Genomic DNA, 13,880 nt, shown 5'->3' with positions numbered 1-13,880 from the left:
TGTCAATATCTATACAGAGATACCTCTCTGACATCCCAGCCCCACTCCAACTTTCCCCAATACTATAAGAGAAGTGTGTACATGTATTTGAAAATGTCAGTGCTGATTTTTAAAAATTGCTTTACAAGTAAAACAACTTCAGGGGTGTCCATGTTGTCTTTCATCGCCCATGCCCCAAGGGATAGTTTACTATACCAGCAGCACGTATTGTACCATGTGACAAATTGCTCACAATTCTGTCAGATGTTGGAGGACTTCCTTATTAGATAAAGATCACCATTTGGAAAAAATTCTGGAAATTCAATGTTAAACTGATAGCTATAAACAAACTTTCAGGTGAAAACAGTTTAAGCTACTCCCTCAGTACAAAATCTTTAAATACTTAAACAAGGTACCTACTTCAGAAGTTTTGAATTCTGAAAAAATTCTTCTTCATAGTCTCTTATTGCTTCAATGCTTTCAGAGCTGTTTCCTAGGAAAAAGATGATGGTGAAGTTCTCACTAAGAAAATTAATATTTATTATTTGAAAACAAGAAAACCTTCAATTATAATAATCTATCTTTGCATACCTTTTCCTGTTACAACAGCAAAATAACCTAGAGCTTTCATTGGGAAGAGTTTTCCTTCAATTATCTGCTGAATCTATTTTTAAAAGTGAGAAAAACAAATGTGAGATGTAGGTTTACATAATTTTTAAAAGCATAATATATTATTTAGAGAGTAAATTTAATAATGTAGTATATGTTCATCTAAATATATAAATCTGTACAAAAGTACAAAAATGTATTTCAACTACTACTTGAGGAAAAAATAAATACATTTATTTTAGTATATTAAAAAATGTATTATTAAAACATCAGTACCAAAATTAAACTTGGAATGATGCGTACGATTTTAGAATCAAGCTTTAATTTGAATTTCTACTCTGCCACTTACTACCTATGTGGCCCTAAGTACGCTACCTAACTTTTTCAAAATGGTTGAGAAGATTATAGGAGATGATATGATACTTAACACAGTACCAGGCATGCAGAAGACTAATAAATGGTAGCTGCTATAATTATTTCCCCATACTCTTCTTCAAATATTTAAATTCTAACCAAGTTGGACTGTCATTTTTACTTTTTTTTTTTTAAAATATTTGGATCCACTGGTTCTCAACTCTTTTAGGGTCAAAAATTGTTTTCTAAATGTAATAAAAACTATAGACTTTGTCCCCAGAAAAATGCACTTTTGCACAGAGATCTATCACTCACACATAATGTAAAAGAGTTCCTGCTCCCAGAAGCCCATTCAGATGAATACTTAGTGATGTAAGAACCCCTCCTCTAAGACAAGGTACATCCTTAAGCTAATGTGGAAGCTCTGGTATAAAAATGGACTGATGTAAGCTTCAATTGGATTTCAAAAGAAATACCAACTTACTATCCTAAGGAAGAAGAAAAAGAAATGAAAGGAATGAAGAGAGATGGAAGGAAGCACAGAAATCGGCTTCTACCTCACTTTTCCCCTTCTCGATATCAGGACAAAAACTGCCTTATGGGTGAAGAGGGCATTATCCATAAAATAAGGCACAGCACAGGTTACGGAGTTAAAACAGTTAACACAGTAGGCCTAAGACTGCTGTCCTTAGAAAGGCCTGCTTGTCCTCTGCTGGAATCTGGGAACTTAACTGGTAAACAATTCCCTACACTGATATAAAACTTTCCCTGAATAACAGTAGCTTATTGTACAAGCAACACGGTTTATACTGAACATCTGCTTTTGTTTGGGCGTCTGGAGTTCGGGTACTTGAGGGTGCCTACATGACCAGCCCCCAATAAAAATCTTAGGTGCTAAGTCTCTAATGAGCAACTTATTGCTGGAGGGATAAAGTGTGTCTGTTGTGACTCTACTGGGTCTTAGAAACCTGAGCCTGGTTTTTTCCTCCAGATGTCATCTCTTGCGCCTTTTCCCTTTGTGATTTTGTTTTGTATTCCATAACTGTAATAAATCTTAGGTGTAAGTATGCCTGTGTGCTTGAGTCCTTGTAGACAATTAGTAAACCTAGGAGGAGTCTGTCTCGGAAACCCCTGACAGAGGCGCAGTCCCAGAAGTTTCAGGTGGTAAGTAGAGAAATTCTAAGCAGTAGCACGAGGGATGGGTACTTATTTTTCCCATGGGAAATAAAGATATAATAATAATAATAATAATAATAATAATAATAATAATAGTAACAAGAACAGATGACAGCCACCATGTATATAACATAATGCCGAGTACTATTTCAACCACTTTCAAACAAATATTTAACTCATTAAACCTTCACAACTCATGAGACAGTACCATTAATATCTTTATTTCCAATAGATGAGGAAGCCTAACTCACTATGAAAGTTAAATAACTTACCCAAAGTTACACAGCTAGCATACAGTAGAGCCAGGATTTGAAACCAAGCAATCTGGCTACAGATTCTGCACTCTTATGCCTTTACAATTAAGTAGAGAGCATGTCCTAAGTCAAGACTTGAACCCTAATACGATACACAATGTTACCTTGAAATAAACCTGTTTCCCTATTACAAGAGGGACAGAGAAGGAACAATGAACAAACACATGTACAGAAGTCAAAGTCATAGAATTCAAAAATGAAAATGACCCTAGAGATCAATTAGGTAGTAGGCTGGATTGTGCACTGACTGGATGCAGAAAAGTAACAAGATTTGCCCAAGGACACACCCAGCTGGTGGTGGAGCACAGGTAAGAATGCTAAGGCCGGGCACCCTTCTCTATTATAAAAATCTGCTATAGTTTTTGCTCATTTAGGAACAGTAATGTTTACCTGCAAAAAAAAAACTTGGCACACATTAAGGTCCAAAAGGAATCTATAGTGTCACTAGTTTTACACTAACTTACGAACATCAACTAAAAAAATAAAATAAAATAAAAAAAGAAACACCACAAATGAGGTTAAAGATTGTCAGTGTACAAAATTATTTAAATTAAATTAGAATATGCAACATTAGCAGTTTAAGTATTTCTAAAGCACAGTAACTCGAATTATGGCATTTTACAATGCCTTAAAATTGCACTTAATTTACTATAACTTTCCAATACTATGTTTCCTTTGTTTCCAGTGAGAACCAAGAAAAAAAATCCTACCATTACTCTCTGATAATGTATTCCACAGGATTTTTTTTCTTTTTTTTTTTTACAACCAGTCCCTGTCATAGCTGGAGCTTGTATAAAGAATTTGTTCTCTCACAATAAAGAAGTTGCCCTCACCCTGCTTGGACTAGCCACATTTTTCTCTGCCAGGTCTACTTTGGTCAAAACAAATATTGTCCTTCTTCCATGAGGATCCATTTGACTGACCAAGTCTGTAACAATGCTGCGTTCAGCATCTACCGATCCATCTGAAAAGAGTTGAAAAATGACACTGTAATAATTGCCAAGTGGATTTTAAAAACTTCTACAAGCTACATCCTTGTGTCTATCCTACAGTAAGGAAAACTTTAATATGCATATATCTTAGTTACAAAAAGAAATTCTAGCCAATAAAAATTTCTATGATGCCTACAGTGAAATTTATCAAAATATTCCCAACTTCAATTTTATTTGGTAATAAAATGAATAAGACAGGGCAAAACATATTTATCTTGTATATTTATGTAACGTGCATATTTGAGCAAAGCTTGGATTGCTAAAAAAAGAAGCATATTAGTGCAATTAAAATCTTTTGATAAGATTTACCTTGAATACATAGTATGATGGCATTAGGATTCTGCATATAAGCTTTGCTGATACTGAAAATAGTTTCCTTTGTGTCAGGAGCCATGCCTGATGTCACAGTCTTAAAGAAAAAAGGTTTTAAATGTCATTATAAATGTTTTCCACAGTGGGCATAAGATAAATACACATTTTGTACATACTTACATTAATCACACCTGGTAAGTCAACAAGCACCATCCTCTGTAGCCCAGGGCCTTTCACGTTTAAGGATATGGTCTGTTTAGAGGAAAAGCAAAACAAACTAATTTTGGGGGAAGTTTGTTAGGAATTCTTTGGTGATACATATTCTGAAAATTCTGTATCTCATTCACTCAGATATGGTGCTCAGAAAAAAAGTTATTCTTTCATTCCGATCCTAAAAGTAATATTCTACAAAACTACCCACAAAATGTTACATTATTTGAAATGTTAAAAACAAAACTATGTTATCTTAGATTAGCTGCATAAACATCAACACCAATATTATGGTTTATTTTAAATCATAAACATTGGATTCCCATAAAACATTGTTGAAATGAATTGCAACACTTACCTCAGGGCTAACAGTACAGCCTTCTTTCACATTTTTCCTCATTCGGAGTTCTATTTCATGTCTTAATGCTGCAAGCTATGAATGGAAAACAACAAAATCCTAAGGAAATCTTCAGTTAACCAATATTCCCTTCAGTTGTCTTTTACAAGCTTACACAGGTTATGAAGTTACACAAATGAACGTCGTATGAATTCTACTTACGTCTTCCTCTTTGGTAAGATCAAACTCCCGAGAACTGTCTTTAAATAAGGCCACATGGTGAGGACCTTCACTCAGAGTCACCTGGAAGTAATAGAAAATTGAATGTAATAATGAATTTACAATTCATATTCATCCCCACAGCACTGACATGGTCTAGTCAGGGCCACTGCATTGCACAAATCTAGGTGTCCCTTCCTTCATGCTACACGTCAGGAGTATCCCCAGAGGCTGTCAACACACCCATGCTGAGACCACAAAATTCTGCATTTGTATTGTGCATGTATCTGTCACAGGTATTGTGATTGCCCAGCAAGACTGCTGGCTCCTTTACAACTTTCATGACCTAAAATGCTGCTGCCCCTCGTTTCGCAGTTAATGTCATAGAGAGTGCTGAGCACAAACAAAACCATCCATCTGAAACCTGCAAAACTAAAAGAAAATCTTGCCTTTTGACTTCAAAGGTAAATTTAAGAAAAGGACAATTCATTTATTCAACATCTATCTATGAAGAGCTAACTATGTCAAGTGTAGCAGGTGGGGAAACATGAAGAATTGGCAGTCCCTGGTATAGACCTCACTATATACTAGGAGGAATACACACAGAGGTGCCAGCACAGTGTGGCACAGAGAGCGACACTAACTACATGGGAGCTAAGGCAGCCTTCCTCATGGAGTGACATTTGAGCAAGAAATTCTCTAACAACTTATATAAATATTAACAGTCTGTGGTTTCACGAGAACTTCTAAACGTCACATTCCTTAACTTGTCAATTGTAACTCTTCAGGCTTCTCTATAATGATCCGATTCCCTTTCAAAATACAATTCCTTCTGCTGAGATTAGCTAAACAGGCTGGATAACATACAGAAGCCAGCTATTTGAAGGCATTAGGGAGCGACCAGGACAGAGTCCAAGACCCCAAAAGATGTCAAGGGGATATTCCAGCAGCTATTTTCCCTCAGGGCATTAGCTGATTTGTGACAGAAGGTGGCCTAAGAGAACAGCTTGAAACCTGCATCAGTTTCACTGGGTTGAGGAGACAAAATCGGAATTCAGGGTTATCAAACAGCCACGATTTAAGGTACCATGGTCTCAGAGAAAAAATACACAGCAGAAACAAATCTCCAAATTCTGAGCCCTCTATTCTGCACTCAATTTACCTGTAAGGCATTTGCACATAAGAAACAAAGCAGGAAGAAGCTGCTGAAGAGGCTACCATGCTAAGTCAAGATTTTGGCAATCTCTCTTCAGGGGAAACAAAAATCTTGGAGTTCAGAGTCCACCACCGAGAGAAGTCCTGGTAAACGGTAGCAGAGTGATGGCAAACCAGAAAGCAAGCAGCCCTGTCCGTTTCAAGGAAATCAGCCTGCCAGAAGAAAGCGAACTCCTTCCTAAAACATACCACCATCCACAGCCACTACAATTTGCAGTGCTGGTAACAAGGTAAAAGGTAGGTTTACAGTGCTATTAGAGTTGATTATAGAGCATAAGAGGTGTGGTCAGTTCATTATTTTTCTTCCTAAATTGGAAGTATGCCAAATACCCATCAATAGTAAAATGGATCTATAAAGTGTGGTTCATTCAAACAATACCCCAGAGCGATCAAAAATTAACTAGCTTGACACAGTACGGTTGAATTCACAGCCAGACCCCAAGCAGTGCACTCTGTATGAATCACACCAGATTGCTTGTTTGCAGTAATAAACAGACTTCATTCCTGGAAGAGTTTATCATTAGCCTCATTGTCTCATTTTCTACCACTATTCTGGCCTTCATTCTTGATTTTAATTTTCCAATTTTCCAATTACTCTATACCTATACCCACCAGTTGAACTGAAAGGAAAAAAAAAAAAAGACAACCATACATTTTCCCCTTAAATACGTGCCCACAGGCCTTAATGGGGACTTCAGTACAACTCATCAATCCTAATGTTTCTCGACTTCCCTTATCAACTCACTCCTGCAGTCAACACTCACCTAGAAAGGACTTCACACTTCCCTCTTACCTCCATCTTCGATACCTTTTCCCCTCTCTTTAATCAACAGCTGATTGTCTAGCTTCTTATGTCACCAAGGCAGTGGAAGCATCAGAATGAAACGTCCACATACCCTATTCACTTGCCTCCTCTGTAAATTCAATGATCAATTCTTAGTCTTCATCTTCCTCATCTATCAGCACATGGACCTCACCGAGAACTCCCTTCTCCGGTATATTTTCTAACCCTGACTTCCAGCAAATTGATGCACTGTTCCGGTTTCCCATCACACTGGCTGCTTCTTCACAGTCTACTTCCTTGTTTCCTCCTCCCTCAATCTCTTTATGTTGGGAGTGCCCAGGATACAATCCTCCATTCTGTCTTCTCTATCTCTACTCCCTTAGTGATCTTATTCAGTAATTTCATGGCTTTAAGTACCACCTTTAGATAGCTGGGTATGACTCCTAAATTTAAGTCTCTAGCTCAGCCCTCTCTCCAAACTTGATATTCAACTGCTAATGTGTTAACACCCCTTGGAAAGCCCAAAACTCCTGATTTTCTTCCCCAGAGTGAATGCATTCTAATCCAGACTTCACCATGCCAATTAAAAGCTTTATTTATGCCAAAACCCTCACGGTCATCCTGACAACTGGCTTTCTCTCTCTCTCTCCATATCAAAAATGTCAAGAAATTCTGTTGATTCTTTCATAATAGATCCAACCACTTCTTATCACCTTCACTGCTACTTCCCTGATCCAAGTATCACCTGGATGCTCCAACAGCTTCCCACTCGGTCTCCCTGGTTCTACTCAGGCTGCCCTTGCCTCTGTCTATTTTCAGCACACCAGTCAGAGAGAGCCCTTAAAGTAATGTTGTTACTCTGCTCAAAACCCTGCACCGGCTCCTCATTTTATTCAAAATAGAAACCAAAGTTTGCACAATGACCTACGAGGCTTAATGGCCTGCTTCCCCCTGGCCTCCATTATCCCTTTCTCCCCATCACCTAGGACTCTTCGCTGTAGCCACACTGACCTTGAACACGACAGTCACCTACCTACCTACCTCAGGGGCTTTGCACTCACTCTCTTCATGGAAATGTTTGGCTCAAATATCACCTTCTTGATGCAGTCTACCAACACCCTGGCACCCCCATTCCCCTTGCCAGGCTCCACCTTTTTCTTTTTTGCACAACATGTACCATCTTGTATCATACAATGTAATTTAGTCTTTTATTATGTCTATTACTTATATCTGTCTCCCTCTACTACAGTGTATCCTCCATTATGGCCAAGATCTTCATTTTGTTCACCAACACACTGCCTAGAACAGTGCTGGCACATCTTAAGCACCCCATGAGCCGTTGTTGAATGAAAGGCTGTAGCCACAGACTTTCTTCTTGTGCCCATGGATGAACTGTTAGTGCTTCTATACGTGGACAGCTTGGACACATGGTCCCAGCCTTTTTCATCTCAATGACTTTGCTCCCTCTTTGTTCCCTCTCTCTTGCATAATTTTTCTTCTCAACTAAATCGCTACATACAGCATATAAATATCTTTAAAAACATTCCCTTGACCCAACATATTTCAATGGCTACTGTGCCATTTCTCTACTCTTTTTTATTGTACACCCAGAAAATTATTTCTATTTACTGACTCCACTTCCAAGACTCGCATTCTCTTACTCAGTCTTTCACTTATCTTATTCAGAATAAACTTCGAAGGCCTAAAAACAGCTCAGCAGAGCCTGGCCTCCCACTGCACCTCTGCTCTCCCTTCCCAAGACTCTCCCCTCACACCCAGCTCCTCTCACACTGGCCTCCTGACTGACTGCCTCCTACTGATTTCTGTAATAGGAGCAATTCAAAATGCTATGTGTCAGTTCTTTCTTTAGTTAAAATTCTTCATTTCAACACAATAAACAAAGTTCACTGAAGCGGTTATTTCCTAAGGAACTTCATACCGATGGCCTATTTTCCTACCTTCACTGGAGAACGTGTCATCATCTCCCCAGATCCTCGTGGGAATATTCGTGCTTGAGCAATCATTTCCAACACACTAGTTTTCCCAGCACTCTGATCTCCAACCACAACAACCTTAACACAAAACAAATAACATTTATTCATATTATTCTTTACCAACTTAAGCTTAAGTATGTTTAGAATGCTGCTGAGATTTTTTTTAGTCTCAAAATATCTAGTTAAACGATTTAAAAATATTATCCATGAAAAAAGTGATAGTTGATACATGCATGCACACTGAAAATATAAACAGCAAAACATGAGTTGGATCCATTATTCATAGCCAAATTTTTACTAAAAAATTGTGCTAACTTAAAACTATTTTTAAAACCAGATCATTCATGTTACACAAATCTTTCCCAGAGCTATTGTAGTTTACTCTTTACAAAGATGTTTTCAGTTCTATGAGGTTAAATTTCACTCATGTGCCAAATTTAATCCATTGTTCAGGTACTTTAATATCATGGATGATATGAATATATACTGCCAAATATCTGACAGCCTTCCTTTATTACACATAAATATAAGTATACCAATGGATCGAAGTGGTCAAACAACATTCAATGATTAAGGCATCATTGAGAACACATAAATAATTTTATATAGGTAAAAAAATATGTCTCTGGTTATGTCTATGTGTGTATATATGCAAGTGTATGCATTGTGTATGTGTGTACGTATACATACACATACACACAATTTTAAAACTTAGTGTTTTTTTGCTAATGTGCAAGTTCATTCTATATTAATTTTTCACTTACCCTAGGCAGATGATCTTGTGTATTATAACTGGCATCATAATCAGATAGAACATCAAGAACTTCAGAATACATGTCAATCAAAGATTTCTATAAAATTAAAGAAAATATTAGACAGTGAAAATATTAAAAAAAACAGATTTCAAGAGAAAAAAAGTTAATAAATCCAAAATGTTTTCCCATAATCAATGTATTGTTTTTCTAATTATGTAAATACATATTGATAGTAAAACAGTATAGAATAAAATTCTATTTTTCTCATCCAATTTATTTTATTTAGAGACATACTAATTATTAAAGTACCGTATTTCTCCATGTATAAGACACTCCCATGTATAAGGTGCACCTTAATTTTGGGGCCTGAAATTTGAAAAAAAATGTATTGCATAAAGTTATTGAACTCAGGCTTTATTCATCATAAAATTCATACAACTCCTCATCACTGTCAAAACTCCCAACCATTAGCTTGTCCTCATCTGTGTCTGATCACTGACTTCATATATTGCCTCTCATGGCTTTCTTCTACTGTGGAGTTTTCAGTAGGGTTTCTTCTTCCCGTAGCCAGTCTCGGATTGTTTTCTCAGTTGGAGGAGGACCAAACTTACGTTCAGCAGCATGATTTCCACTCACTTTTGCAAACTGTATCACTTTTAACTTGAATTCAGCACTGTACGAAAATCTTTTCTGAGCCATTTCTGGGCAGAACGTGGCAAAATGTAACCTACCGTAATGTACCGGTAACAAGTGCCAAACAATGAGCGCAAAGACAAGCGCGAAAAATCAGGAAATGCAAGTAAAAAAACCTACAACCGCTGCATAAGACACACCCAGTTTTTAGACCCCAAATTTTTTCGAAAAAGGGTGAGTCTTATACATGGGGGAATACGGTATATTAATTCAGGATTTCCTAACCTCTTAATTAAATAGTAAAAGAGGGATGTTATTATTTAATATTGAACAGTTAATATTAAATGCCCAACAAAGGAACACTATAACACCTAAAGGCCAAATAAGGGGTCAGATGAAATCATCCTCTACCAAGTTTGGTGTGTGTGTCAGAAACAGAGATAGACAGAGAGAGAGAGAGACTGAAGAAAGGATTAAAGCAGAGAAAGAATCACTAAGAATATTAAATGAAATAATTCCTACCCGTGAAGGATATCAGGTGAGAAAGAAAAGGATGACAGCACACTTCATGGTTCCTTAAACACTAGTATTGATGAACGCACAATGTGAAGTGGCAAAGTTCTGAGAACTAACACATTAAGATAAACTTAAAATACCTTAAGCTTTCTATGATGGATGCCTTTGTCATCTCTCTGCAACACTAATTTTCTCAATTCTTTGTTCTCCTTTTCTAACCGCTCCAAGATTCTCTGGTATTTTAACTGCAACAAAATAATACCATAACTATATAAGAAAAAGATGGGTTAAAAAATAACATTAATTATGTAACAATAATTATGTCTAAATTAAAAGCTTCCAAAACCTGAAGTCATATCTCCTGACTATTTAAAATGAATTATTTCATTTAAAAAGCTATGAAAATATTGAGAATAAATTATGAATATTATCTCACACAAAGAGTGAAATTCATTATAGTTTTCTGTTATAATTTGGCATTTTATTTAGAAAATTGCTATTTACGAAAAAGAAATTATTTAAAAATATGAAAAATGTAAGAATTTAAAGAAGAAAGTTCTTAAGGACATGCTGAAGCAATATTTCCTATATCAAAATTTTAAATCTTCATTGTAGAGACAGTTGACAAAAATTCAAATTCTTACCATTCCCCATGTTATTTTATGTTTTAATTGAAATGATATAAAATAATGATTGATAACAGTACCTGAGCATGCATTATGTGACAGGCCCTTTAGTGAGCATTTCACCTGTACTAACTTCCTTAAGCCTTCCCAAGAGAAAAAGTTATCTGGATTAGGAGCCTGAGGTTAAGGACCCTTGGTAGCCTATCCAAGGTCAGAGTTTATTTTTTTAATTTTTCATTTTATATAGTTAATCCTTATTGGGAAACAGTGTGTTTTTCCATGACCCATCAGCTCCAAGTCAAGTAGTTGTTTCAATCTAGTTGTGGAGGGCGCATCTCAGTGACCCATGTGGTGGGAATTGAACCAGCAACCTTGGTGTTATGCACACTGAACTCTAACCAACTGAGCTAACTGGCTGCTCCCAGAGTTTTGAATATAGTATGAGTCAAGGGATCAAATTCTTCAAAGTTTTGGTAAGCTTCTGTGGCCAGTGATTACATGTTAATTTTTTAAAATACTGATATAAAAACAGATTTAAGGGCTGGCTGAGGGGCTCAGTTGGTTAAGAGCTCGCTCAAGAGTGTGAGCTCTGAGCAACAGGGTTGCTGGTTTGATTCTCGGGCCCGAGCTGAGCTGCCGCTGAGCTGCCAATAGGTGGCAGGATGGTTCAGCTTAAAAAAAAAACAAACAGATTTAAAGAAGACTGACACATTTAGACAAGCTGTTTTGTCAAGGTATTGGGATGTCGGAAAAGTCATGACGTCTTTTTTCTATGTTTTTCATTGCAAAAATGCATCATGACTTTTCCGACAACCCACTACATGCTTGGCTACACACTTTTCTCCTCCAATAAACGTGATCATTTTCTAATTGGTCTTCTCAGTTTGTATACTGTTATTTCTTCTCCAGACATTAAAAATGTTTGGAACACTATTAAGAATTACTCCATCCTGCAACCAGTCGAATGCTGATGTTCAAGTTATAATATCATGCCTTTTATAATGGAAAATATTTCTTAGAAAAATTTTTTGGTTGTTGTAACCTTCTAAGAACATAGTAAACAACAGGAAATCACATTTCTATCCTCAGAGGATGTGCAACTTAAGCCTAATTAGAGAAAAACATATTATGTAGTTGAACTATATAGAAGTATAGGTTAGATTCTACTATAAACTTTTTTTACAGAAGTTGTTCATTTATATGCAGTAATAGTATTTACAACAAAATTCTGGCAGTATCTAATTAGAACTTAGTGCCTAATATGGTAGCCACTAACCACATGTAGCTATTGAGCACTTGAAATGTGGCTAGTTTGAATTGTGATGTGCTGTTAAGTGTAAAATACTCACCAGATTTCTATGATTCAGTATGTAAATAAATAAACACCTCATTAATATTTTTATACTAATTACATGTTTAAATGATATTATTTGGGCCTGCTGGGTTAACTAAAATACATGTATTATTAAAACCACTTCTAAATGTTCCTTTTCACCTTTTAAGTGAAAATTTTAAATTACACATGTGGCGTGTATTACATTTCTAACTTGTGGCGTGCATTACATTTTTATTGGGCAAAATTGATATAGATAACCCCAAGGTTTATTATACCTTAAATTCTCCATACAGTGCTTGTGTCAATGCCCAGTGACTCACAGCTACAATTGCACAATCGAACAGTTGATATCAGTGGGTATTATAAGGGTGGTAGGATTTCTACCGGCTCATTTCTTTGTAAATATGAAGTCAATTATGGGCTCTACAAAATTTCTGAGGATGAAACAGTTCTTTGGTACAGGTGCCAATCTGTAGCCATCTTGCAGAGATGTGCTCCTGGGCTGTCCTCCAAAGCTCTAGATCAGTAATTCTCAAACTCGAGGACGGATGAGAATCACTTGATGACTTTTAAAAACAAAGATTGCTGGGTTCCACTCCCAGAGTTTCTGATTCACTGAGTCTGGGATGGGGACAATAATCTGCATTTCTAACAAGCTCCCAAAGGATGCTGCTGCTACGGCTCCATAGACCACACTTTGTGACCAGTGATTCTTAACCTCTGGCTGCACATTAGAATTGCCTGGGAAGCCTTAAATATATATATATATATATATATATATATATATATATGGCGATGCCCAGAGCACACCAACATATAGTCAGGAATGAGAATTAATGCATAGGTATTAAGGAAATCTTTGACTCTAAGTACACTAATTGTTTAATTTCAGCTAGATTGCCCCATGTTGTATTTTTTTCCCTAAAAAGACAGAACAAAAATAAGAAGTCTTTTTAACATTAAAAATAACTTAATTATTGCTTATCTGTTATCTACATAGAATAACTAATAATGGAGCGGGTGATGGGCAATTTTGCACTAGACTGATATCTATTCATTACATTCCATAGAACAAGTCTTTAAAAAAATAATAATTTTATAATCAACTATAAACAAAGTAGTGCCAGAAACACCTTTAGCAAAGTTATTATCTGATTTGTTTTGGGCTTTAGGAAAGCAAAGGAAAAAGTACCCGAGGGCTCAGTAGAACCGTAGTAGATTCAACTCATTTCTTTAACTATTACTTTAATTAATTACCCATAAATGTAAAAATGCAACCACAGATTTATATAAGGACGAGCCACTTGCCCCCATTTTTCCTCATAGTTGTTTTTCTTTAAAATTAGAAGCACAAAATTCACTCAAAAATAGGTTTATACATATAAATGAATTAAACACACTTATCAAGTTCCTTCTGTATTCCTTATTTCTCAATTAGCTTTTGCATTTTTTGTGTCTACTGATAATAAAGTTCTATCATTAAACCATTCCAAATTTTGCTTTGTAAAAAAAAAAAAAA

General features: G+C 36.2%; 1 protein-coding gene across 1 annotated transcript in view; it reads right to left on the bottom strand.

Annotated features, from left to right (window-relative positions):
- Positions 1–13,880, bottom strand: part of OPA1 (OPA1 mitochondrial dynamin like GTPase) — a 91,866-nt gene that overhangs the window by 47,055 nt on the left and 30,931 nt on the right. Inside the window, exons 8-17 of the mRNA XM_019650783.1 lie at positions 10,540–10,666; positions 9,260–9,346; positions 8,460–8,573; positions 4,506–4,586; positions 4,305–4,379; positions 3,917–3,988; positions 3,734–3,833; positions 3,266–3,396; positions 571–643; positions 400–472 (exon numbers count right to left, since the gene is read on the bottom strand). Coding sequence (XP_019506328.1) covers positions 400–472; positions 571–643; positions 3,266–3,396; positions 3,734–3,833; positions 3,917–3,988; positions 4,305–4,379; positions 4,506–4,586; positions 8,460–8,573; positions 9,260–9,346; positions 10,540–10,666 — 933 coding nt within the window. The remainder of the gene's footprint in view (positions 1–399; positions 473–570; positions 644–3,265; positions 3,397–3,733; positions 3,834–3,916; positions 3,989–4,304; positions 4,380–4,505; positions 4,587–8,459; positions 8,574–9,259; positions 9,347–10,539; positions 10,667–13,880) is intronic.

This window comes from Hipposideros armiger, unplaced genomic scaffold (assembly GCF_001890085.2).
Source record: "Hipposideros armiger isolate ML-2016 unplaced genomic scaffold, ASM189008v1 scaffold_8, whole genome shotgun sequence".
NCBI lineage: Eukaryota > Metazoa > Chordata > Mammalia > Chiroptera > Hipposideridae > Hipposideros > Hipposideros armiger.
This window is presented reverse-complemented; position numbering and strand designations above follow the sequence as displayed.